Here is a 27,644-nt window from a genome sequence, read left to right as displayed (position 1 = left end):
TCCACACATTTAAAAGTGCTACACGACGTTAGAATGAACCACCAACTGAGAAATTTTTCCTTCATGAAGACAAAAAACACAGCTCTAGGCACAGTAACCTATATAATAAAAAGGTTCTGGATCTCTTTCCAAACACTAAACCATTAAATATGCACTAAGGAAATTTAAATTACCCACAAAATCCTTGTGGGAAGCAAAACGTTATTTTCATGTACATTAAAAAATACTTACCCAACTGAACATAAAATTAAAAGGGAAAGCAGCTGAACACGGTAATAAAAAGTCCTTTAGGGCATCCTGCAAGATGGAAAAACAGAGAGTGCCTCCTTTGGGGAGGAGGAGGCTGCGGGAACACACAGAATCCAGTCTTTGGGCTCATTTTCAGTCACTAACTTGTCTTTCTGCAGAAGTCGCAATGTATTCCTCCACTGAGGTCTCTTACAATTCTCTCTTTTATCAGCCTCTGAAGAAATTTTGCTTCTGTAGTCACATTGTGCATTCTCTGGCTGTTCATCGCAGCCATGCAAAGATTGTCAAAATAATGCAGTGGGGTGTTGGGCTGACTCAGATCGTATCCAAATCCAGCTATACTCACTTCGTCACATAAATGCGAGGCCAGAACCACGGCCATCACACCGATTGTAGGCACATTCTAAAGGGGAGGAAATTACATTCCCAAATTAGAGTATGCCTGTTATATTAGGGTGACAATGCCATATTACACACTACTGCTGCTGAAAATCAACTAATTACTAACAAATATAGTAAAGGAATCAATTAATAGATCATCATCTTGTCCAAACACAGGCAACCACAAGATTCCCTAGACTTAAGCCATGCCTGATATTCTTTGCTTGGTTTAAAAATGAAGAAAATCATGGAGAATGTGCATGCAATTATGATTTCTTATGCTATGTCTGATATTTTGCATTCCACTGCAATTTGTTTAACTTGTACAAGTCTGTCTTAAGTTCCTTTAGATACAGTGGTGCCCCGCAAGACGAATGCCTCACAAGACGAAAAACTCGCTAGACGAAAGAGTTTTCCGTTTTTTTGAGGTGCTTCGCAAGACGAATTTCCCTATGGGCTTGCTTCGCAAGACGAAACGTCTTGCGAGTTTGTTTCCTTTTTCTTAAAGCCACTAAGCCATTAATAGCCGCTAAGCCACTAATAGCCGCTAATAGCCGTGCTTCGCAAGACGAAAAAACCGCAAGACGAAGAGACTCGCGGAACGGATTAATTTCGTCTTGCGAGGCACCACTGTACTTTTTTGGCTGTTGCAATATTCTATTTTACATGACCGTTTTTTGTTTTTGTTTTGAAACTGCAGTTTTACTGCGAAAATGTGATCTATCGTTATTTACTGAATTTATTTAGTTACCTAATGCCAAAGGCACCAGGTGACATCAATAAAAATTAGTTAAAGCCGTCCAATGCAGTCAATGGCAACTAGTAAAGAAAGAAACAAAACCGACCACAGCAAACAAAGAAAACTACAAACAAAACCACCACACTAACAATCACACTTTTGATCAAGAATAAAAGTAAATGATGTTAAAGGTACAGTGGTACCTCTAGTTACGGACTCGATCCGTTCCAGGATGCCATTCGCACCCCGAAAATCTGTAACTAGAGCGCTGCTTCTGCGGGCGCAGAAACCCGTAAGTGTACACTTTCAGGTATGCCGCATTTGCAAGCTGAAAAGACCCAACATGAGTACATGGAACTGGCTGAGATGACTGGCAGAATCCGGGACCAAGGAGAAGAGTCGGTGGAAGAAGATTGGAAAAAATTCAAAGTTTATCTTCAAAAATACTGCAAAATTAAGGATTGTTAGAAAGATGTTGGGAAAAGAAAATTATGTGGTTTTAGTAGAAATGACATAAAGGATTAAGTAAAAATGAGTTGGTGAAAGAGAGAATGTAAAATTATAGTATATTAAGACAAATTATTAAGATAAAAATAAGGTTGGAAGGATTTGCTGAAATAACAAATTGAATTAGAATACAAAAATGGGAGGTGTGAGGAGGTCAAGGAAATAAGTGAATGTAAGCAAGTGATAAATAATAATAATAATAATAATTTATTATTTGTACCCCGCCCATCTGGCTGGGTTTCCCCAGCCACTCTGGGCGGCTTCCAACAGAGATGAAAAATACATTAAAATGTCACATATTAAAAACTTCCCTGAACAGGGCTGCCTTCAGATGTCTTCTGAATGTCAGGTAGTTGTTTATCGCTTTGACATCTGATGTACAGGTTTGACTGGTTTTTTTATCTTTTTTCTGTTTTATGGTTTTTGATGATGGTTTCTTAAATATATGTACTGTTTTTTCGTTTTTTCTTTAATTGTTATTACTTTTATCTCCTTTTTTTCTGTAATCTTTAAAATCTTAATAAAAATTTATTTAAAAAAGAAAAAAAGAAAAGACACAACATGAACCTAACACAACACAAGGTATGACTGTATTAGCTGATTATAGATTTGTAGAGCTGGAAGATGGCCAAAAGCTGATAAATTGATTTGTCTTTCAGGTGCGACAAAATTCTTGTCTGTTTTTGCTGCAGAAGACTATCAGGGCCACCCCTCTGGAAACTTATCAGCTTTGACAGGGAACACCCAGGGGAAGCAGCTGGTATGTAAATATTGTCGATTGATGAGATATGTGTGTCTGTTGCATGTTACATAAAAAAGTATTTCCGTATCCATGTCTAATGGAACTTGGGCAAATTAAACAAATTGCAGTGGAATGCAAAATATCAGGTGAAAGTGTGAATTACTGTCGGAATGCAGGGTTCCCCAAACTTGGGTCTTCAACTGTTTCTGGAGTACAATTCCCATCACCCCTGACCTCTGGTCCTGCTAGCTAGGAAGTGATGGGAGCTGTAGTCCCAAAACAGCTGGAAACCCAAGTTTGGGGAACGCTGGATTAAGGCATTTTCATGTATCCTTAACAATGACTGAACTGCAGCAGAAAAATGCAAGCATCTTCTTTTATCCGCAAAACAGACACACACCTTGTCCCAGCCCCAGAACGTTGCTCGAGGTTCAGGATACTCCAGAATATCAAAAGCCGTCTCTTTGACTATTAACGGGTTTAAGATGCGAATGTGTTTAGGTAGCACTGGTATTTTCTCGGCTACCTGCTTCCAAAAAAACAGCCGCATCCAGAGTGGCTGCAAGAAAAAGAATATTAAAATGATTACAAAGTTTGGAATCCATAACGAACGTATAACACACACTTCCCAGGGTTATGAGTCATAATACAGTCTAATTTTTATTATACAACTGCCCTCCCAAAACACATTTAGGTTTGGAAAAAGTGAAGAGTACACATAGTAATAGTCCCTACTAGCTATTTATGTATAAATCATGGGACTTACATGTTTAAGTCATTCCTAGCCATGATGGAGGTAATGCTTTGCCTCCATGGTGGACTAAATGTTCTTATGTAAAGGTAAAGGTAATGGGACCCCTGACGATTAGGTCCAGTCGTGGCCGACTCTGGGGTTGCGGTGCTCATCTTGCTTTATTGGCCAAGGGAGCCGGCGTACAGCTTCCGGGTCATGTGGCCAGCATGACTAAGTCGCTTCTGGCAAACCAGAGCAGCACACGGAAACGCTGTTTACCTTCCCGCTGGAGCGGTACCTATTTATCTACTTGCACTTTGATGTGCTTTGAACTGCTAGGTTGGCAGGAGCTGGGACCGAGCAATGGGAGCTCACCCCGTTGCAGGGATTAGAACCGCCAACCTTCTGACTGGCAAGTCCTAGGCTCTGTGGTTTAGAACACAGTGCCACCAATTGGAAGAACAGTGCAATACGTTCCATGAAATGGGATAGACATTCTCAGATTATGCAGACTTCCAAGAATTTTGAACAGTAAACATGAAAACCGTATTGATTCTGGCAGTCCTAAGCTTAAAAAACCCCTCTCAATGTTATTTACACAGGTAATACCAGGGCTTTTTTTCAGCCAGAACTCAGTTCTGGAACCCCTTTTTCTGGAAAGATAGCACTGGGTAACAGGAAACCCAAACGTTGATAAGGTGTTTATATGGCTATTACTTACAAGTGTTTCATTTTTCACCATTGCTTGAATCCAGTCAAAATCAACACTTTTAAACAAAACAGCAACAAATAAGCCATTTGGATAATACTCATGTTCAGATAAGGGGGCACCTTCTGGATATGTCATCCTTATGGTAGTTTTATTACCAACATCATCTGTGTATCCCTGAACTGGTGCATTATTTAACCTGTAAAGTAAAATAAATCACATGAATGAGTGCCCATCTTAATGAGTTTTGTAAAGACAAACCTAAAAGATCCCTCTGTAGTTCCTGCTTAGCTACAATTTTAGATTCATTTTGAAACGGAAAAGCATACAGTGGTAACTCTGGTTACATACTTAATTCGTTCCGGAGGTCTGTTCTTAACCTGAAACTGTTCTTAACCTGAAGCACCACTTTAGCTAAGGGGCCTCCTGTTGCCGCCGCGCCACCGGAGCACGATTTCTGTTCTCATCCTGAAGCAAAGTTCTTAACCCGAAGCACTATTTCTGGGTTAGGGGAGTCTGTAACCTGAAGATTATGTAACCTGAAGCGTATGTAACCCAAGGTACCGCTGTAGTGACAATCACATTTTAAACGGTCGTAACTAGAAAACGACCGATCACAAACTGAGCACAGGAAGAACAAATCTAACAGAGGCTAATGTTTTTTCAGCAAAGATTCTGAATTTCAGTCACAGCTCTATGTTTCACTCAAAACCTTCAAGGGGAAAAAACAGCAATATATACCTTATAACAATGTCAAATTGGTTCAGGGCGTAGCCCAACTCCAGTCCATTAAGAACCCCGCCACTCCCAACCACAACACAGCGTTTACAAGGCTTCGACTGCAAGCTTTCCGGAAGGTCATATTCGGGTAAAAGTTCCAACAGGTCTTGAAGTTTTTCAGAAAACTTGTGAAATCCAAAGGGCGGTTTGTATTTGAAGATGGCTTCTTGCGTCTTTATGCCTCTTCTTACAAAAGGAGATGCATTCATACTGTACTTTTCCATAAATAATCTGCCCATCCCTGTCTTCACAAAAGATGGCTGGCACTCAGCTTGAACAACTTGCTCAGCATACTTCTGTGCTCTCTAGAAGATGAAGACACAGAAGTTAAGCTGTACAGTGGTACTTTGATTTACAAACTTAATCTGTTCCGGAGGTCCGTTCTTAAACCGAAACCGTTGTGCGCTTTCCCTCATGAGGCCTCCCGCCGCCAGTGCCCTTCCACTGTTTAGATTCTGTTCTTAGACCGAGGTAGAGTTCTCAAACCAAGACACTATTTCTGGTTTTGCGGAGTTTGTAAACCAATTTGTTCTTAAACTGGACTGTTCTTAAACCGAGGTACAGCTGTACATGCAGTCTTAGAAACTCAGATATCTAAGCTAGGGGCCAAATGGCTCCTTAAACCAGGGTCACAGTCACCAAAACAGAATGTCTAGTTGCCATTTGGGGGCTAAAGTTGTATTTTTCTGTATGACATAATAACTAACCTTTGCGTGCTCAGGGTTGACATAATGAATTCTTGCCATGTCACATTCTTTGGAATGAAAGCTTAATTTGACCATGTAGACAAAGCAAAGACCAATCGCAACTAGGATGACATGTCTAAAAATAAAAAGGAGAAATTTTGTTATTTCTCTACAAGCATAAAAGCACTAAAAGGTGTCCCATAAATGTAATATTTATTCGCAATTCAACACTAAAACGAAAATTACACATACCAATAAAATCAAGAAAGGCTTTATTTCATTGTATATTTTTGTGTGCAATTTTCTAGAAATGGAAACTGGACAACTTGAGAACAGTCCAAGAACAGTCAGTTGGCACACCAACTGAAGCTGGAAATGGGCACTCCAAGCCACTGATGCGATCTGGGCCTCTAGCAACAGCAATGCATCTAGAAGCTCCCCAAACTGTGTACCTGATCCTTCAGGGGAGATGCAACTCCACTCAGAGCTGGTACACAAACCAATTCCCAGACTTGAGAACTGCTCGCCCATGTTGTTGTTGTTTAGTTGTGTCCAACTCTTCATGACCCCATGGACCAGAGCAGGCCAGGCACTCCTGTCTTCCACTGCCTCCCGCAGTTTGGTCAAACTCATGCTGGTATCTTCAAGAACACTGTCCAACCATCTCGTCCTCTGTCGTCCCCTTCTCCTTGTGCCCTCCATCTTTCCCAACATCAGGGTCTTTTCCAGGGAGTCTTCTCTTCTCTTGAGGTGGCCAAAGTATTGGAGCCTCAGCTTCAGGATCTGTCCTTCCAGTGAGCTCTCAGGGCTGATTTCCTTCAGAATGGATAGGTTTGATCTTCTTGCAGTCCATGGGACTCTCAAGAGTCTCCTCCAGCACCATTCAAAAGCATCAATTCTTTGGCGATCAGCCTTCTTTATGGTCCAGCTCTCACTTCCATACATCACTACTGGGAAAACCAAAGCTTTAACTATACGGACCTTTGTTGGTAAGGTGATGTCTCTGCTTTTTAAGATGCTGTCTAGGTTTGTCATCGCTTTTCTCCCAAGAAGCAGGCGTCCTTTAATTTCATGGCTGCTGTCACCATCTGCAGTGATCACAGAGTCCAAGAAAGTAAATTCTCTCACTGCTTCCATTTCATCCCCTTCTATTTGCCAGGAGGTGATGGGACCAGTGGCCATGATGTTAGTTTTTTTGATGTTGAGCTTCAGGCCATATTTTGCGCTCTCCTCTTTCACCCTCATTAAAAGGTTCTTTAATTCCTCCTCACTTTCTGCCATCAAGGTCGTGTCATCTGCATATCTGAGGTTGGTGAGGCTCGTCCATAGGGTCCCCCCCTATTTCCCAATTCACATCTAATTTTAAGACTTCAGCTCTTGACACAAAAAACAGACCCAAATAGCAATCCAATGCACACTCACTGGGGTTTAAGTCCCAATGAAATAAGCAGGACTTGAGTAAAAATGCAAAAGACTGTGCTATCAAAACCATTTGATTACATTATCAACAACATACCGTATTTTTCTGTGTATAAGATGATGCTTTTTGCTTTAAAAAAATTAGGCAAAAATTGGGTGTCGTCTTCTATACGTATCTGAAGGTGTGTGCATGCACACGAAAGCTCATACCAATAACAAACTTAGCTGGTCTCTAAGGTGCTACTGGAAGGAATTTTTTATTATCTTGTCTTATATATGGATAGTGAATGCAGAGGGGGGGCATGCAGTTAATGGCAGCAGCAAGCAGGAGATTGGCAGCGGGAGGGTAAACAACTTAATTTCTTAATTTGGGGTTAAAAAAATAGAGGTCGTCTTATACATGGGGGCGTCTTATACACGGAAAAATATGGTAATCTGCCATTGGATTAAGGGGTCATCCACATTTCTGCTTGTCCAAGCGGTTTTCCCCTGGCCCTGCTCTTTTCCAAAGGAAAACCTGCTCTTTAGCGATAGATCAGAACAAAAGGCAACTGGGACAAACCTGAATTTTTTTTTTTTAATAATTTTTATTGGGTTTTTACATTTTATAACAACAGACACACACACAAAGACAAAAACAAACAGATACAATTTCATGCCCTAATTTTCTTTACCCACTTTCATTGACTTCCCCCCACCCCCTCCTCTTACATCCCAGTTCCAATAATTAATTCAGCAAGTTCTTACCTAACCTCTTAAACATATTCATATTGCTTTTAAAAATTTAATTCTTTTTGTTTATCTATATTCAACTTATCCAATTCTCTTATAATCATTAATTTTTTTTTTTTAAGGTCGATCTAACTTCCCTTCCACAAATTTTTCCCTTTATTATATTAATTATAGGTCACATTGACCAAATAAACAAATCATAACATTTTATAGTTCTATTCTCTCTCCCCCCCCGCCCCGGTTTCTGTCCCTTCCCAAACAAATGTCCAAAAAACAAACAAAAAATAGTTCTTAGCCCGGATTCCTCACGTCCGAGGCCTCTGATTCTCTGTCAGTCCCTCTCTGCCAACTATATTGGTAGTCCTCTTTGTTGGTCCTAAGACCCCGAAGGAGTTCAGTCAGAGTCACATCATATTTTCTTTCATCCAGAATGTTTAAAAGTGGTTGCTGCGAAGGATCATCTACTTTTCCATACTCAAGAGGAAAGTCCCAATCATGTTGCTTTATTCTTTTTAGTTTTAATATTCCAAGTACTCCAGGGACTTCCCTCTTCTTCTTTCTCATCTTTCGCAGGTTTGTAATCCAAAGGTCTTCTTGCTCGTACTCTAACAGTGTAGATTCCTGATTGATATTTTCCACTTGTAGTGTCTGCACTCCTTCTTTCCTCTCTGTCAATTCAGCTGCAGAGTTTTTGTCAGACATCTCCTTTGTGCATTCAGCAGAGTTGTTTGTTTTAGAATTCAAGGTAATAAATACTTTGCTCAAAGCCATACTCTGCTCTTGCAGGATTCCCACGAGAAAGAACATTTTTTCTATCTCCGCCAGTAATTTTCCCTCTGCAGCCATTGTAATGTCACTAATTCCCCCTAGGGGGCTTTCAGTTATTTGGTAGTCCTTTTCCAATAATCTGTTACTTTGTTATTATCACTACTTTGTTTCCAATCACCTCAGCTCAAATGTATCACCTTTAATTCAGAGAGTTGTTAAATAACAAAATTCTTTACTTTGTCCGCCCGTTTGACAGCTCCTTTGACAGCTGTCAAACTCCTTTCACTTTTTCCTCCGGCACACAAACAGGACACTCCCGGGTTTTGGGGGGGGATTACACACAAAGTTCCAAAGTTCCTCCCTTTCTCTCCAGCACAAAAACTTCTTCTATCAAATTTGTGAAAAACTTTTAAATCATCAAAACAGTATTCATTCCGCCTTAATTCTCCGTTCCTTGCTTTAAATCGTCTGTAAGTAGAGGGGGTGCGGACTTCCCTTTAACACATCCCCCGATCGTGCCGAATTCAGAAGGTAAAAATTTTTTAAAGTCCAAATTCCACTACTCACGGGTCCTTTGTTATCCAATCCGAATTTTGGGAAGAAAGTCAGCGCTCTCCGGCCATGGCTCGCGGCTTCGCTCCACTGAAGTAGCGGTCTACTCTCAGCACCACGCCACTCTCCGTACCCTCTCCGTAGCCTTTAAAAAGGCTCTTCGTGGGTCGGGGAGGGCGCTTAAGGTGCCCACCGAGTCACCAAGTCCGCAGGCTTCCGCGCCTGCGGTTTCTGAGGGTCCCCGTGTCGCCGGCACGGCAAGACCCGTCTTCAGCGGAGCCGATTCCCTCCGGAGCTCGGAGGGAATCCGCCATTAGCCGTTCGCGCTAACCCGGAAGTCCTGGGACAAACCTGAATTGACATTTGTTCCGATTGAGCGTTAAAGAGAGGTTTCCCCCCAGAGGAATGCAGTGGAACAAGAGGAAGTACGGATAAACCCTAAGTCTGAAAATAGTATTCAGAAAGCAGTGGAATAAATCATAATCTTTTTGTAAGCGAAACGCAACTTCTTTTTTCTTGTGCTTTCATGGGTGGTGTTCTTTTTTTTAAACATTCCAGGATTTAGTGGCAAATATAACTTTTAAAACAAATCCAGCAGTCAGGCTTTAACATCCTACCCCGTAAGGAGAAATAATAAATGAGATGTTAAACAAGAATTTATGGCTGGTATCATAGACAGAGTCACTTACTTGAAAGTACCTTTTAAAAACCCACTTGGCCTTTTCATCTTCATGTGCAGGTACCTTAGAGCATGGCGCAGAAGACAAGCACTCCTTTTTCAGGTTAATAGTGTGATCTTCACTCCGCATTGCTGCAAAGAGAAATCCCGTTAACAAGGTTAACATTGCACTTTAAAAGAAAACACCCACCCACAGTAATTGACGGTTTCCTCCATGCAAACAGTATCTCTTGCATTTTCTAAAAAACATGACGATAACATGGTGAAAGCTTAATTACAATTTTAGCTCAAAATGCACCCTTTGATGTTCTTACATTGCTGCAACTTGCAAGAGGGTGCTTACTGAACAGGACTCGGAGAAGATACACTGAGATCCAGAGCCGAGGGTGTTCTGGCGGTTCCCTCGCTGCAAGAAGCCAAGTTACAGGGAACCAGGCAGAGGGCCTTCTTGGAACGCCCTCCCATCAGACGTCAAGGAAATAAGCAGCTATCTTATCTTTAAAAGATATCTGAAGGCAGCCCTGTTTAGGGAAATGTTTAAGTTTTTAATATTTAACACTCATTTGGAAGCCGCCCAGGGTGGCTGGGGAAACTCAGCCAGATGGGTGGAGTATAAATAATCTATTATTATTATTATTATTAGCAAGATTAAAATTAACTATGCCTTAACCATTGCTAAATTCTACATTATCCTGGCTGTCTCACCTACATGGCTTTTGGTTTAAGAGATCCCAATCTAGAGTGAGATTAGATTCCAGAGAAGATGCTCCTGTGGTCTTAGATAGAAGTTAAATGAATCTGTTATTCCAGGATATTTGATCCTGGAAAAATAAAATAATAATAATAATAATAATAAAAAGACTACAGGTAAAAATTAAAAAAAAAATTGTTTTAATCCCCCCCCCCAATAGTGAAGCCTGAACCTCGAGCAGGAATAAGAGCTGTTCAAAAAGGATTTGGAAAATTCTGCACAGATAATAACAAACAAACAAACAAACAAACAAACAAACAAATTTTTATTTATACCCCACCCTCCCCAGCCAAGACTGGGCTCAGGGCAGATAAGCTTCACTTAGTGTAAAATTATTACAACTAGTAAGAATGGAAGCTAAAGGCAAAGTTTGCTTCTCTGTGTGTATTCCAGAGAAGAGATGTCAATAAAGGACGCAAGAATAAACTGCATCTGTGAAAAAGAGATGAAGCGAAGATGGAGTCCACAGAAGGAAAAGGCCACTTCTATCTTTTCTTTGACATTCCAGAAATCTTCTCTTGCTTGTTTTAATCCAGGCATAGGTATGTTTTGCGACTACAACTCTCATCATCCCTAGCTAACAGGACCAGTGGTCAGGGATGATGGGAATAGTAGTCCCAAAACATCAGGAGGGCCACGTTTGCCTATGCCTGTTTTCATCCCTGCTTACTCAAAACTAAAATCTGCCTCGATCTGGCAAGTGGCAGCTCACAGGGCAAACACTTGCAGAAACAGTTCCTCATTGTTCTAGGGTCTGGCATTATCCCAAGGCTTATCGGGGTATAAGGGATTCTCACGAAGGTCACTCAGAGCGGCTAAAGAGCCGTATGTCTTCTTCTTCATCCTGGTACATGATCTCAGCCTGACTGAAACCTTGCCAAGCCTTATGTTGTTCTATGTTCTGGCAGAGGTCCCTGGGAGAGAGGCATTTCTGCCCTTAAAGCAGGCCAACTGCATGGGGACAAGCTGCTGTAATGGTAAAAAGAGGGCAGGAGTGATTGAAGGGATGGGCAAAAAAATAACCATGCACCCTAGATACCCCCTAACCACTAAACCACACCGATTCCCTAGAGCAGTGTTTCCCAACCTTGTGCCTCCAGCTGTTTTTGGACTACAATTCCCATTATCCCTTGCCACTGGTCTTGCTAGTCAGGGATGATGGGAGTTGTAGTTCAAAAACAGCTGGAGGCACAAGGTTGGGAAACACTGCCCTAGAGCACTTCTGCTATGGGGCAGCTTTATAAATTAAGCAAGCAAATAACTAAATGTGGGGAAAGCAAAACGTTACTTAGAGAAGGATCTGAAATATTTTCCTCGAGGCTTGAATTTGTTCTGAAGATTGAAAGCTCTTGACTGTCTTGGGAGCAGAATAATAGAATCTAACCAAACAGAGCTAGATTCCGGATTATCTGATGTTTTAATGTGTTGTAAGCTGCTTTGAGATTTTTTTCTTTAATATATAAGCAATATAGAAATGCAAGGAATAATAATAATAATAATAATAATAATAATAATAATAATATTGTAAAATCTTATTGTAAAAAAAAAGCAGCTAGACATTCCATTGTGGAGACCATAACCTAGATTTAAGGTGCTATTTGGCGATTAGCTTATATATCTGAGTTTCTAAATAGGTCAATAACTGTGGCTCAAGTCAGTAGATGATGAACTCTTAAAAGTGGTTGACCGCACAGTACAAAACTTCCCTTGTCCTCCAGATAATTAGCTGTGTTTCTCCCTTAACACATCTCCCAGCAACTTCTACGGCCTCGGTCCTGTATACCTGAAGGAGCGTCTCCACCCCCATCGTTCAGCCCGGACACTGAGATCCAGCGCCTTGAGGGCCTTCTGGCGGTTCCCTAATTGCGAGAAGTGAGGCTACAGGGAACCAGACAGAGGGCCTTCTCGGTAGTGGCGCCCGCCCTGTGGAACGCCCTCCCATCAGATGTCAAAGAGATAAAGAATTACCTGACATTCAGAAGACATCTGAAGGCAGCCCTGTTCAGGGAAGTTTTTAATATGTAATGCTGTACTGTTTTTAACACTGATTGGGAGCCGCCCAGAGTGGCTGGGGAAACTCAGCCAGATGGGCGGGGTATAAATAATAAATTATTATTATTATTATTATTATTATTATTATTATTATTATTATTCTAGGCTTTGAAGGGATCCACTTACGATTCACACTTTGATGCTTTCCCCCTTTCTAAAAAGAGAGAGGGTATTTTCATTTTCTATGACTGGTGCTGGAGGAGACTCTTGAGAGTCCCATGGACTGCAAGAAGATCAAACCTCTCCATTCTTAAGGAAATCAGCCCTGAGTGCTCACTGGAAGGACAGACCCTGAAGCTGAGGCTCCAATACTTGGGCTACCTCATGAGAAGAGAAGACTCCCTGGAAAAGACCCTGATGTTGGGAAAGATGGAGGGCACAAGGAGAAGGGGATGACAGGGGACGAGATGGTTGGACAGTGTTCTCGAAGCTACCAGCATGAGTCTGACCAAACTGCGGGAGGCAGTGGAAGACAGGAGTGCCTGGCGTGCTCTGGTCCAGGGGGTCACGAAGAGTCGGACACGACTAAATGACTAAACAACAACAACAACAATGACTGCTTTGCATCATACCCTCCACCTGCCTTAAAGAAGTCAAGTGAATTCCACTGTGTGTTGTAAAGCTATCCAAGATCACTGACTGATAAAGGACCTAAAGAAATAATATACTGAATTGTCAAAATGACAGGAGGCTATGTCTTCACCACGGGGCAGCAGAGCCTGTAACTGCAAACACCCCCTGGAGGGTGTGCGTGCATACGTCCCTGCTTTCTGCGCATGAACTATACTGAAAACTTCCTCCCAGAAGAAAACCACACGGAGTCAGGAGTGAAGGCCATGTTTTATCCTCACTGCAACAGTATTGTCAAAAGATAACAGCAACTCCTCCTGTATACTGAAGAACAAAAAGCTGTGTGTTCAGGACACAATTTGACGCATTTGCTGCCTGGACCCAATGACTTCAATCCCTGAGAATCAAGTCTGCTTCTGCCTCGATAATCTTATTTTGAGCAGCTGGCTATTAAACTGTGCAGGCGTGACCATGATTTCACAGCACCACCTGCATCTGCCGGCCATCTCCACATCTTCACACTATTCCAGCCCAAGGAAAACTATGCATTGTAGGGGTTTTTTTTTTTAGCATGAGAGGCATCTGCGCAGCCTCACAGCTCACCCAAGAATTAACTGAACCCAGACACCAGAGTATGCAACATTTTGAAAGGCCGTTATAAAAATGCCTGCCAGGTTCTCAAGTTCCGTTTTCATTCAAGTATTTTTAAATATATATTAGGCAGACATCATGCTTGCATTGTTTGCAGAGGACTTCTAATGTAGGAGTGCAAATATCCAGAGTGTGAAAATCAGATGGGATTACTATGATGAATTATAAAATATGCATCAAGCCATTGTGTCCGCTATGAAAGCATGGCGTTGACTGGGTTCAATTCATTGACAATAATTTCTGCTCAAATCTCACAACCCTCTGCATCTCTGGCCATTTCCTCTTATTTTAATAATTATCTTATTATTTTTTATTATCTTATTATTATTGCCTTATTTTAATCAGGGTCCGGTCCTTTTCCCTTGGCCTCAGAACGCAACCTTTTGGTGCCCCGTGTGAGGCAAAGCTAAAAAGAAACGTGTGAGGCAATGCTAAAAGAAAACCTCAGTGTGTGAGGCTTGTATAAGAAACCTCAGCGTTTGCGGCACAGCAAAAGGAAACCCCCAGGATTGGGCTCCCCTCGGAGCTAGCAACCAGCTTCCCTCGGTCGCGGTGATCATCTCCTGCAAAACAATTCCTAGACTTAGGATCTCATTTGCTCGGAACGAGTTCCAGAGACGCGCGTTATTACGCTTCAGGTGAGACCATGGGAAGCAAGCTTTCACACGTGCAGGAAAAGCATAGGAATAATTTATTATTTTTGCTAGCTCAGGCAGGGCATGATAAGCAATTAGCACCTCCAGTAGAAAAACTGATGTTAGAGATTGCTAGGCTGTGCCCCTGGTTTCCAGAAGGGGGTACTTATGACATTAAGAAATGGAATGAGCTGGGAGATACACTCCAAAGACATCCTGAGGCATCTGTACAAGTCTTGCACACCTGGCAATTGTGTAGAGTGTGATAGGAATTTTATGGTCTTAGATATATGGCAACGTTCACAACCACACGTATATAGATCAGCACAGGAAAGCCAACCTGGAACCATTTTGATTCCTAAACTGAGCAAATGTTTCTCTGCATGGTCAAACTGGAAAAGTCTCCCCATTGTCTCTTTCCTCACAAATCCTGTCTTAAGGTCACATTTAATATATGAATAAGGTGTGAGCCTGTGACCTGGCCCAGGAAATAAGTATTTTATCATTACAAAAGACTGCCCAGGCTCCCCAGGAAATCCAATCAAATAACCTGCCAGACAGGAAATAAACAAAGCGACAGGAGAAAACAACATGCAAATGTTCTGTTTTAGATCGCCTTATCTGAGGGGTGGTCTTAGGTTACACCCCTTCTGTGATGAATGCATAATGTTTCTGGGGGTGGTCTTGATCTACAGGATGGGAATTTCAAAAGTCTTTATAAGCCCTTGCACAGCAATTTTGGGGGTCCTCCTCCTCTCCTGCGTGTGAGGGGAGTACCCTGTTGCAACAGATCAATAAAGATCAAGCTTACTAGCTGCTTTGCTTCTCAATATTCTCTGGTTGGCCTCTGTTATTTTCTCCTACCAATAGGGAACCTATGTAAGGACTCTATATGGGCTCTTGGATACCCCATAAGGGAAAAGGGCATATTTTTATTTACAACAAGAGACGTAGTTGGGAAGCTCTTTAACCCTTTACTGCAGCCACCAGCTGTCTCTGTGAATGCTCTCACATTGTTGCAACCCCTAAGTGCCTTAGGGTGTTTCCTTCATCCCAGCCTCTAGATTTCCAGCCTCTCTCTGAGGGCATGCCAAAGGTAATTCCATTGGCACCTTCCTCTGTCAAAAATCTGACTGGGTCGAATGTAAATTCCATGCCACCTTCGGTGGACCAATGCTCACAAGGGGCTCAGACCACAGTGCAAAAATTGATTATTCCAAATATGGCAGAAGGAAGCAGTAAAGAAGAAGAAATAGCTGATACATTACCATTATTAGCAGTCTGTCCTGTTGTTCAGAATGCATAGGAACAGAGAGCCCATGAATCATTGCCCTTCGCAGTTTTTAAAGAACTGAAGCGAAGCCATGGGTTGCATGGCATTCTCGATGGGCTAAGAGGAGCCAGTACTTTAATTCCAAACCTTGAAGCCTCTGAAGTTTCAATGAAACTAGCTTATGAAAATGCAAATTTATTAAAATGCAAAAGCTGATTGCAAAACTGCTCTTAAAGCAATTTATCAGAAGCCATAAACATATATTGCTCAAATGATTACCTTGCCAGAATACTGACACTGAAACTCACAAATCTGCTCTCCTAGCAGCAGCTCAGTCTCCTTCAGTTCATCCTGCTAAAGACAGGCAATGCCAGCCACAACCTCTCTCACCACCAAAGGAACACAAGTGAACAACACAAGCAGGCTGACACCAAACTCTACATACATTAAGCATAATAGAAACACCGCTACCCGACCCCACCCCCATCCATCTCCCCTCCCTCCACCCGACTTTCTTTTCCCCCCTCTCTTTTCCCCCCCTTTTTTCTTCTCCCCCTAATGCCTCAACAAATGAAACGGATTTGTAAAAATGTTACATGGGGGGGGGGGAATGAGGCATTACACTTACACTGTAAAACAAGAAAACCCTTAATAAAATATTTAAAAAAATAAAAAAATGGGAGAACAAAGACTGTTGTGCCAGCTGATTGTCAGTCTCTTGCTGAAGCTAAATTAGCAAAGCCAGCTATTGCTTCTAACACAGTTGCTTTCAACACACTGTCTCCTGTGACAGATCTGCTCCATGCCGCTAAGGGCAGTGCTGGTTTGAATCTAATGACAGCAGAACTTGCTACTTTTCAGTTCCAGTTCCCTATGGTGGTTTATAAAATTAAGACATAGCATACAGGTCTGATTCCACCTCAGACAGTGAGACTCATTCTTCATCGCTATTGCAGACTGTTTTTTCTCCTTTCCTCCCTGAACTTAAAATTCCTAATGAATTTACTTTACAGCAGTAGCGGAGTTTTGGGGTCACTTCATAGGAGTGATTCTTCTTAACAGAACGTTTTCACCTACAGGACTACTTTTTTCCCCAGACACTGCTGACAGAATAGTGATTTTAGAGTGGCTACACTCTAAATTGCCTAACACTGGATTTGGTATTGCTGCTTGTTATGTGCTTTTTTCTAAAACAGGAGCACAAGTCCTTAATAAGTTCTTCTCTGTCTTCTCTGTTTGCATTTACTGATTAACTTGAGATAGTTTAGTTTAACCCTTCTAAATATTCATGCCTAGTTTTAATTCAACAGGTGCCATGGGAAGTAATCTTTATTCAAAAAACAGGTTCCTATTTAAAACCCGCTTACACTTTTAAATGTGGAGTTCCTTTATATAATAATAATAAGAATACACAGAGGAAATATACCAGAAAGATATGGATGTCTCATACACCCCGGGTAGTGTGGTTGCTGACTTTGAGCCAGACATCCTGAAGAATGAAGTCAAATGGGCCTTAGAAAGCACTGCAAATAACAAGGCCAGTGGAAGTGATGATATTCCAGCTGAACTATTTAAAATTTTAAACAATGATGCTGTTAAGGTGCTACACTCAATATGCCAGCAAATTTGGAAAACTCAGCATTGGCCAGAGGATTGGAGAAGATCAGTCTACATCCCAATCCTAAAGAAGGGCAGTGCCAAAGAATGGTCCAACTACCGCACAATTGCACTCATTTCCCACACTAGCAAGGTTATGCTTAAAATTCTACAAGGAAGGCTCGAGCCGTATGTGGACCGAGAACTCCCAGAAGTGCAAGCTGGATTTAGAAGAGGCAGAGGAACCAGAGACCAAATTGAAAACATGCGCTGGATTATGGAGAAAGCTAGAGAGTTCCAGAAAGACATCTACTTCTGCTTCATTGACTATGCAAAAGCCTTTGACTGTGTCGACCACAGCAAACTATGGCAAGTTCTTAAAGAAATGGGAGTGCCTGATCACCTCATCTGTCTCCTGAGAAATCTCTATGTGGGACAAGAAACTACAGTTAGAACTGGATATGGAACAACTGATTGGTTCAAAATTGGGAAAGGAGTACGACAAGGCTGTATATTGTCTCCCTGCTTATTTAATTTATATGCAGAATTCATCATGTGAAAGGCTGGGCTGGATGAATCCCAAGCCGGAATTAAGATTGCCAGAAGAAATATCAACAACCTCAGATATGCAGATGACACAACCTTGATGTGAGGAGTGAGGAGGAATTAAAGAACCTTTTAATGAGGGTGAAGGAGGAGAGCGCAAAATATGGTCTGAAGCTCAACATCAAAAAAAAAAAAAAAAAAAAAAATATCATTGCCACTGGGCCCATCACCTCCTGCCAAATAGAAGGGGAAGAAATGGTGGCAGTGAAAGATTTTACTTTCTTGGGCTCCATGATCACTGCAGTCACGAAATTAAAAGACGTCTGCTTCTTGAGAGAAAAGCAATGACAAACCTAGACAGAATCTTAAAAAGCAGGGAGGAGCCCTGAGTGCTCACTGGAAGGGCTGATCCTGAAGCTGAGGCTCCAATACTTTGGCCACCTCATGAGAAGGGAAGACTCCCTGGAAAAGGCCCTGATATTGGGAAAGATGGAGGGCACAAGGAGAAGCGGATGACCGAGGATGAGATGGTTGGACAATGTTCTTGAAGCTACCAGCATGAGTTTGACTAAACTGCGGGAGGCACTGGAAGACAGGAGTGCCCGGCGTGCTCTGGTCCATGGGGTCACAAAGAGTCGGACACGACTAAACAACAACAGTTTAACTTTGTGCCCACATGGGGTTTGTTGAAATGCTCAGAAGAAATCTGATTGGTTCTTACGAACACTGTGTGAAGGGATCTTTTTTAATAAATCAGCCTGGATGGGGGTGTGGAGATACGCACTTCCTCCAAGAGCCTTGCCGGTCACAGCCTCGTGTCTTATTTTAATCAGGGTCCAGTCCTTTTCCTTTGGCCTCAGAATGCAACATTCTAACTGCTGTTGTTTGAGCATGAATTAATATTTGCAACATGATACAGCTCTGACTCTATCCTAGAAGCCTTTGGCTTTTTCAAAGTATGATCTCTAAGTGTTTTAGCATTGATGCATTTTATATTTATCTATGAAATGTTTCCAGAGTTTGAAAGCAAGTGCTAAGAGGACAGTTCCGGATTAGCGCCATCGGCAATGGCGGTGTTCCTCTGACTGAGAGGAACCCGCTCCGTGGAATTCGGGTCGTGATTCAAAACACCGCGCCGCTCACCCCACGTCACTTTGGAACCCCAAAAAAGGGGTTTCCCTGCGGGTAGGGGGGCGCTCCTGGTGTCAGCTGAATCCCACGTTCCCAGGCTTCCTCCGCCTGGGAGGTGTGAGGAGGTCAAGGAGATAAGTTAAGAAAGGGAGTTATATCAAGGTTTAACTTGTTCTTTTGTCTTTTTTGATTGTATCTTTTTTTCTTTTTAGCTGTTTTTGGTTTTTTTATTTTTATTTTTCTCTTGGATATGTTTTGTTTTTGTATATTGTGTTCCGTTTTGTAATCTTTTAAAACTTGAATAAATATTATTTGGGGGGGGGAATGAAAGCAAGTGCTAAGAGGACAGTAATAAATTAAGAATGGAAAGGAAGCAATGGCAACTCCCTCATTAGAGGTGCCAAAATTCTGTTAAGCCACCCAGTGCATGCAAATATCTACCACTGTTCCATCTACAGTGGTACCTCGGGTTAAGAACTTAATTTGTTCTGGAAGTCCATTCTTAACCTGAAACTGTTCTTAACCTGACGTACCACTTTAGCTAACGGGGCCTCCCACTGCCGCCGCCACGCAATTTCTGTTCTCATCCTGAAGCAAAGTTCTTAACCTGAGGTACTATTTCTGGGTTAGCAGAGTCTGTAACCTGAAGCGTCTGTAACCTGAAGCGTCTATAACCCGAGGTGCCACTGTATTTTTAAACACCAGTGTTACGTTATAAAAATGGTGTACAGATTTATTTCAACACCAGGATGCCAAAACTTCTAGACAATGGCTGTGTATACACTACTAGCTTAAAGGTCATTTTCACTGTGTTTTAAATGCATTTGCACCCTGTTGTACACATAAGCACAGTCTGAGATGTATCTGCGTGAATGGCATGCAGAGATCAGTCAGGAATGCCTTTACCCAATGAGCAGTTCTCAATCCAAATCAAAGCTGATTTTTTTTTGGGGGGGGGGAATGCATCAAAATGCATTATTTCACAAGAAACTACAGAATAGATATGGATTGTGACTGACATAGTGTATACAAGCTTTTCTAAGACAGCAGTGGGAGAACACAAGATGAAGAGTAAACAGAAATGTGCAGACAGCCAGTGTTAGAAATTCAGATATATAAGATAGGAGCCAAATGACCCCTTAAACCAGGATTACAGTCACCAAAACAGAATGCCTAGTTGCCATTTTGGGGCCAGGTGACTCAAAAGTTGTATTTTTCAATATGATTTTTAGGTTCCTAAAATTCATTCTGATTGTGCATACAAAATATAACAGATAGAATTCGACAGGATGGGAAAACCGTCAAGATCCAAGGATTCCCCAGGCACGCACCTCCAGATGGTGGAGACAGCGGGCATCATCCTGGCTCCCTCCCAGGCATCTTCACTTGGTTGCAAGCGGCCAATAGCCAGCTGCAAGATACAACAGGCGCCTGGCAAATTTGGAATGCTGTACACGGCCTCAGACACTGAGCTGATCCACACATGATGGTAAGCCATGGTTTGCAGAGTAAACCGTGCCTTCCTGTTAATAAATCACTCCCATTTTGCTCCACCCTGCCTGCAGCCAGGTGCAACAAACCAAGAGCCTCTGCTTAGCATTACATGTGAACCAGCACTTGCAGTTTTGCTTCTCTCCAGGCCATGAGCTGCTCATTCGCAATAAACCACAATGCGCAAACCAGTTCAATTATTATTATTACAGTGGTACCTCAGGTTAAGTACTTAATTCGTTCCGGAGGTCCGTTCTTAACCTGAAACTGTTCTTAACCTGAAGCACCACTTTAGCTAATGGGGCCTCCCGCTGCTGCCATGCTGCCGGAGCCCGATTTCTGTTCTTATCCTGAAGCGAAGTTCTTAACCTGAAGCACTATTTCTGGGTTAGTGGAGTCTGTAACCTGAAGCGTATGTAACCTGAAGCGTATGTAACCCGAGGTACCACTGTATTACCGTACTTTTCGCTCCATAAGGTGCACCAGACCATAAGACGCACCTAGTTTTTGGAAGAGGAAAACAAGGGGGGGGGATTCTGAATCCCAGAAGCCAGGACAGAAGAAGAAGAAGAAGAAGAAGAAGAAGAAGAAGAAGAAGAGGAGGAGGAGGAGGAGGAGGAGTTTGGATTTGATATCCCGCCTTTCACTCCCTTTAAGGAGTCTCAAAGCGGCTAACAATCTCCTTTCCCTTCCTCCCCCACAACAAACACTCTGTGAGGTGAGTGGGGCTGAGAGACTTCAGAGAAGTGTGACTGGCAGCTGCATGTGGAGGAGCGGGGAATTGAACCCGGTTCCCCAGATTACGAGTCTACCGCTCTTAACCACTACACTACACCATACTGTGCTGCGATCCTGCTGGCTGTCCTGACTTCTTGCTTAGCTACGCGCAGCCTCTCCCGGACAAGGGGAGCCTTCATCCCTTGCCCGGGAGAAGCTGCTTACAGCTAAGGCTCCCCCAAGAGCCGCGCTCCCTTTAAAGAGCGTGCGGAGTGTGCGTGCAGCTCTTGGGGGCTTTTCCCCAAGGAGGGAGAAGGGCAGCCCTTCACACGCTCCACACAGTTCTTTAAAGAAGAGCCCCCCCCCCGCATTCGCTCCGTAAGACACACACACATTTCCCCTTACTTTTTAGGAGGGGAAGAGTGCGTCTTATAGAGCGAAAAATACGGTATTTTACAACTAAGCAGTGTATAAATTTTATGAAATAAATAAAATTAATATTCCCGCTGGAAGTGCCTGGCAGAAAGCTCCAAAATGGGGTGTTCTTAGGGTGCGGCTGAGCTGGGCATAATCTGCCTGCTCACCTTCTGCTGTGAGTGGCCAGACTGCAGAAGTGCAATAGCTCTGCTGTTCCATGAAAATGTTGCAGTGAGCAGTCTTTGCTACTACTGACTAACAAAGCAATAAACAAGCAAATACATCTTGTGGGATTCCTTATACAGTATGTGCATGATTTGTACAGTATCAGATAATGTGATCTCTGCCCCTCATAGCTTTACACCACAATAAAGCATTTAGGCTCAATGCTCTAAAAGACTGTTTCTTCACCAATGATTTCGTCTCACAGTCATGCTTGTAGTTATATCAAACACCACCAGTTTTGGATACACCTATTATTTATTTTTGTTTTATCAACATGTCTAACAATACTTTAATGTGCACAATCACCACTTTCCTTTAAAATGTGAACTCTTTTAGATCAGAAGTGCATTTCTTCAGAACAGAATGGTGGAAGAATACCATTCTATAAAACGAGAAAGGAATTGTACTTCAAAAGAACTAAATACACACACAGCATCCATTTAATTGCAGGTTTTACTCACACAAAAAGCAGCTACAAAGAGTGAAATGTTCACTGTGTGTTTCAGAAATATCTTTATCAAGGGGAAAACATTCATATTTATTCCTTCATGAAAACTTCAGAACTTTGAAATTCTGTTTTTGTTTGTTGGTTTTACCATTATTTTAATAGCTGTTTCCCCCCTCCCCTTTTTTTTTGCTGAATTCGGAGGCCAGGCTGCTCACGGTTTGAGCATATTATACCTATCCTGGCCCAACTGCACTCAATTAGCTTCCGGGCCCAATTCAAAGTACTGGATTTGACCTATAAAGCCTTAAACGGCTCAGGACTGCAACGCCTCAAGGACCACCTCTCTCCATATAAACTGTCCTGGACAGATAATAATCTGAGGCGCTTCTTTGTGTGCCTCCTCCGCGAGAGGTCTGGATGGCGGCAACATGAGAACGGGGCCTTCCCTGCAGTGGCTCCCCGTTTGTGGAATGCTCTCCCCAGGGAGGTTCGCCTGGCGCCTTCCTTATACACCTTTAGGCACCAGGCGAAAACGTTCCTCTTCAACCAGGCTGAATAACATCCTATATCCTTTTACATGCATTTGGTGGGATGGGGAATATTGTTTTGTTCTTGTCTTTATTATGTATATTGTGTTTTTTTCCTTGTATTTTTAAGCTGAGGTCTACAGATAAAGGAGGGTATACAAATTTAATTAATTAATAAATAAATTATAATAATAATGGCCAGGTGCCCTAACGTACTTAAAGCATTTTTACCCAGTAGAGGCTGGTCCACCAGAGTGAATGGGCCACTACCTCCCCCATCTTTAGGGTTTAGGGAAGCTTTTAATGTTTGATGCATTACTGTATTTTAATATTGTGTTGGAAGCCGCCCAGAGTGGCTGGGGATACCCAGCCAGATGGGCGGGGTATAAAATAATAATAATAATAATAATAATAATAATAATAATAATAATAAAGCATTTAGGCTCAATGCTCTAAAATACTTTCTTCCCCGATGATTTTGTCTCGCAGTCATGCTTGTGATGATAATAATAATAATATTATTATTACAGTGGTTCCTCGGGTTACATATGCTTCAGGTTACATACTCCGCTAACCCAGAAATAGTACCTCGGGTTAAGAACTTTGCTTCAGGATAAGAATAGAAATCGTGCTCCAGTGGCGCGGCGACAGCAGGAGGCCCCATTAGCTAAAGTGGTGCTTCAGGTTAAGAACGGACCTCCAGAAGGAATTAAGTACTTAACCTGAGGTACCACTGTATTAATAATAATAATCTCATTCTGCCCTCTGCCTGCCCATACGTGCCTTTTTTCTTACACCCAAGGCCCGGGGGGTAGAACTGCCTATCGGTTTTCTCTTCCTCAGCCTCAGTGCTGCCCTCGAAGAACCTCAACGGAGAGGAAGATGGGGAGAAAACTAAAATTAGTTGACGCTGCCTATTTGTTGACTCATTAGCTCCAGTTCCAACTACCGCCCGCCATTTGAGTCCCAATGGGCTTTATTAGAAAAGCTCCCTGAGTGGCGTACGAAAGCCAGTAGTCAGTTCTTGTCTTCAGCCTTACAAATCTAAAAGACAGAAGACACGTGAAAGAGGGATGTGGGTGAGGGAGGAAGAAAGAGGCAAGTTTGGGCACCAGTTCTTAAAGGTTCCAGTTTGTTTCTTTGCACATTTATACTGCACATATAATGAAAGGGTTGGTGCCGTGTTGTTTTTACTGTAATTATTTGTATGGTTTTAATAGCTTTAACAGATATATTGTTCTACCACTGTTAAGACTGTGACTGTCAGCACTTTCAATATACAGGTGAAACTGGAAAATTAGAATATTGTGGAAAAGTTCATTTATTTCAGTAATACAACTTAATAGGTGAAACTAATATATGAGATAGACTCATGACATGCAAAGCGAGATATGGTAAGCCTTTGGGGTTTTCATCTGCTGTACGCCATGATCATCACAATTATAACAAATAAAGGCTTGCCATATCTCGCTTTGCATGTCATGAGTCTATCTCATGGAAGAGGGGTCAAAAATATTGTATATAAATACAGAGGTTCAGAAAGCCTGATTTCGTCTCCAACTACACCAAAACTATTATCCAATTCACACAAACCTGTTACAATTCTCTGGAGCAAAACACTGAATAGTAAAGTCGCATTCACGAAGCCACACTTTCTTATTCTGGAATTTTATTTTCACGAACCATCATCATCATTATTGAAGGAAGGTGAGGACAGGTGACCTCACCTAGGCCTGAAGTCACCCCCCACCAAAGCAGGCTCAAAGCTTCTCAAAGTTTTTCAAAATCATTTTCTCAGCAGCTAAGCATCAGAAACATTCCGCTTGCTGTAACTAAAAATATTGTAACAAAAGGTAGGGAACACAGTCCATTGTTTCTCAGGCCTTTCTCATGCCTTCTGGCCTTGCTAAAGAACCACATTGCAACTTACTTTCTGTCCGGGAACCATGCCAGAACAAGAGATTGAAACATATCTGAACACTCTGAAACCCCTTTCCTGGGAAGGGTGCCAAGAGTCCCAATAGTCCCAAGACAGCTTTCTGTTCATGCTCAGAGGACTCCTGAGAGAGGAGAAAGGAGGAGGGAACTGGAAAGGGGTATATATGCTTGTGCACATGACTGTGAATTTCGTGCATGCTTTTTGTGAACTTATCACACTTGCTCCTTCTACCAGTTCATGGATGGTAGAAATAAAAGCCTTTTCTCCGAAACTATTCCTTGAGTGTCTGTTGACTCCCACTTCCCTTTCCCAGGCGCAATATTTTTCCCACCCGAGGGCAAAGCCTCATAAGGCTACATTATGATATTGCTTTGTCAACGTAATTACACAAAAAATACTGAAATTTCTGATTGTGCATATTGATGGAGCAAAATAGTTGCTAAGCAAGTGAGGGAAAGGCTTAGCAGATTCGAAAGAAAAAAAGACAGATGCCAGATGGGCATGAAAGGAGATCACAGATCTATATCACTGGCCATTTGCCAGCCAAATACAGGGGACTGTAAGCAACACCAGCCCTACTCAGAGTACACCTACTGAAGTTCACAGACATGGCTAATTTAGGTCCATTAGATGCAATGGATCTACTCCGAGCAGAACTTTTGGGGTACAACCTAACTAAGAGCTGAGCAGTCGACCAAGAGTGCCAATCCACAACAATGAGGACACAACCCACCAGGAAACCTTATAGAAGTGAATGGGAACTTTCCTTTTCTTCCAAGGAGAGTCGGTGTCACATAGGCTGGGACCTGGGAGACCAGGGTTCAAATCCCTGCTCCACCGTGTGAAACTCATTGGTTTGACCTTGGGCCTCTCAGCCTAACCCACCTCACAGGGTTGTTGTGGGGGATTAAACGAGGGGGAGCAGCTGGGTGGTTAGCAAGAGAACCATGGGCACCGTACAGAAAATGCAATAAATGCAATGCAATGCAATAAATAAATAAATGCATTAAAATTAAGTAAATAAATGCAATAAAAAATAAATATAGTAAAATGCAATACATAAATGCAATAAAATGCAATAAATAAACAAATGTTGTGGGGGATTAAACGAGGGGGAGCAGCTGGGTGGTTAGGAAGAGAATCAGGCGTACCACCTGAGCACAGCAGAGAAAATGCAATATATGCAACGAAATGCAATAAATAAATAAATGCATTAAAATGCAATAAATAGCAATAAATAAATACATTAAAATGCAATACATAAATAAATGCCACAAAGAAATGGAATAAATAACCCAATCAATCAACCAAATAATCAATCAATCAATCACCCAAGAAAATGCCAATAAGGCTTTGCTCGGGATAACTTACCCAGGTGCGGGCCGTAGCCCAGCGGGAAAGAGCGCCTGCTCCGCATGCAGAAAGTCCCTGGTTCGATCCCCAAACGCTGCGCCTCCCACCCGAGAAAACCCTGCAGTGCCCACCTGCCAGTCAGTGCAGCCAACGCTGACCCAGGCAGGCCAATGACCTGGCTCAGCCTAACGCAGCTGCCGATGCTGCTCTCCCTCTCCGAACCAGGGAGCCCTCCCGTTACTTGGCGACCGCGCGGGCCCGCCTCCGCAGCAAGCCGGGCCAATCACCGCCACCTGTACCTGCCCGTTACCTCTGCACGGCCGGGCGACGACTCGGCGCTTTACCTGCGGAGGGATACGCTGCTTCTCCCTCCGCGCTGGGCCTCGTGAGCGAGAAAGTCCCATCGGCGAGAGAGGCGCCGAGGGAGAAAGCGGGGGCGCTGGCGCGCAGCGGGCAGCGGGATGGTGGACAGCCGGGCCCGTCGCCGAGCACGTGGCCCAGGGCCAGCCAATAGCTGGCAGCGAAAGAGGGAGCGCGAGAGGGGATGGGTGACCAAGAAGCAGCCCACAGAGCTAGGAATGATGCAGAGCGACACGCTCGAGCCCTTGCTGAAGGAGATTTTTTTATTTATACTTTTCGTATAAATATTCAGACAGGAGCTTTTTTTTTTTTAATTGTCCCTGTTGTAAACAAAAATTGCCCTTTTCCCTTATGGGGTATCCAAGAGCCCATATAGAGTCCTTAAGTGGGTTCCCTATTGCTAGGAGAAAATAACAGAGGCAACCAGAGAATATTGAGAAGCAAAGCAGCTAGTAAACTTGACCTTTATTGAACTGTTGCAACAGGGTGCAACGAGGAGAGAGGAGGAACCCCGAAAAATGGTGTGCAATACCTTATAAAGACTTTTGAAATTGCCACGCTATAGATCAAGACCACCCCCAGAAACACCATACATACATCACAGAAGGGGTGTAACCTAAGACCACCCCTCAGATACATCACACCTACATCACTCTAAAACAGAAATTTGAATGTTGTTTTTCTCCTGTCGTTGTTTATCTCCTGTCTGGCAGGTTACTTGATTGGATTTCCTGGGGAGCCTGGCCAGTCTTTTGTAATGATAAATACTTAGTTCCTGGGCCAGGTCACAGGCTCACACCCTATTCATATCTTAAATGTGCCCTTAAGACAGGATTTGTGAGGAAAGAGACAATGGGAGGTTTCCCACTTTGACCTTGCAGAGAAAACATTTGCTCAGTTTAGGAATCAAAATGGTTCCAGGTTGGTCTTCCTGTGCTGATCTATGTACGTTCTTGGTTGGTACGCTTATGAACATTACCATATATCTAAGTCCATAAAATTCCTATCACATCCCCCACCACAGTCAGAAGAACAGCCGATGGGAAAATAATAAAAAACACCCCCCAACTGCCACTAGCCTGCCTTGTCCAAACATCTTTCTCTGAAAGGATTCCCTTCATTGTTGAACAAGTATTTGTCGTTGTTGTTTAGTCGCTTAGTCGTGTCTGACTTTTTGTGACCCCATGGACCAGAGCACGCCAGGCACTCCTGTCTTCCAGTGCCTCCCGCAGTTTGGTCAAACTCATGCTGGTAGCTTCAAGAACACTGTCCAACCATCTCGTCCT

General features: G+C 42.7%; 1 protein-coding gene across 9 annotated transcripts; it reads right to left on the bottom strand.

Annotated features, from left to right (window-relative positions):
* Nucleotides 1–34: 34 nt before the first annotated feature.
* On the bottom strand, nt 35–26,436 carry ST3GAL5 (ST3 beta-galactoside alpha-2,3-sialyltransferase 5). Of its 9 annotated transcripts, none has more exons than XM_081877069.1 (7): nt 26,343–26,436; nt 9,687–9,808; nt 5,548–5,662; nt 4,802–5,145; nt 4,073–4,259; nt 3,019–3,177; nt 35–652 (listed from the first exon to the last, which is right to left on the bottom strand). In XM_081877069.1, the coding sequence occupies exons 2-7, from the start codon at nt 9,728–9,730 to the stop codon at nt 389–391; spliced, it is 1,113 nt and encodes a 370-aa protein (XP_081733195.1). In that variant the 5' UTR covers nt 9,731–9,808; nt 26,343–26,436; the 3' UTR covers nt 35–388. The 9 variants fall into 9 exon arrangements, with proteins under 9 accessions (XP_081733195.1, XP_081733191.1, XP_081733197.1 ...); XM_081877065.1 differs by having other exon boundaries at nt 9,697–9,808; nt 26,343–26,430; XM_081877071.1 differs by lacking the exon at nt 26,343–26,436 and adding an exon at nt 26,309–26,333.
* Nucleotides 26,437–27,644: the final 1,208 nt, after the last annotated feature.

The sequence above is a fragment of the Podarcis erhardii genome (assembly GCF_964252035.2).
Source record: "Podarcis erhardii genome assembly, chromosome: 9".
In the NCBI taxonomy this organism is placed as follows: Eukaryota; Metazoa; Chordata; class Lepidosauria; order Squamata; family Lacertidae; genus Podarcis; species Podarcis erhardii.
Note: the sequence above shows the minus strand (reverse complement) of the source record. Positions and strands in the feature narration are given on the sequence as shown.

Bases quoted from the DNA above. Each gene is read 5' to 3' on its own strand.
- ST3GAL5 (XM_081877064.1), bottom strand. From the start codon at position 26,062: ATGCGGAGCAGGCGCTCTTTCCCGCTGGGCTACGGCCCGCACCTGG. The intron at 9,809-26,016 runs GTAAGTTATCCC...TTCTCTTTGCAG, and splicing joins GGGCTACGGCCCGCACCTGG to CAATGCGGAGTGAAGATCAC. The intron at 5,663-9,696 runs GTACTTTCAAGT...TTTTATTTTTAG, and splicing joins GCCAAGTGGGTTTTTAAAAG to ACATGTCATCCTAGTTGCGA.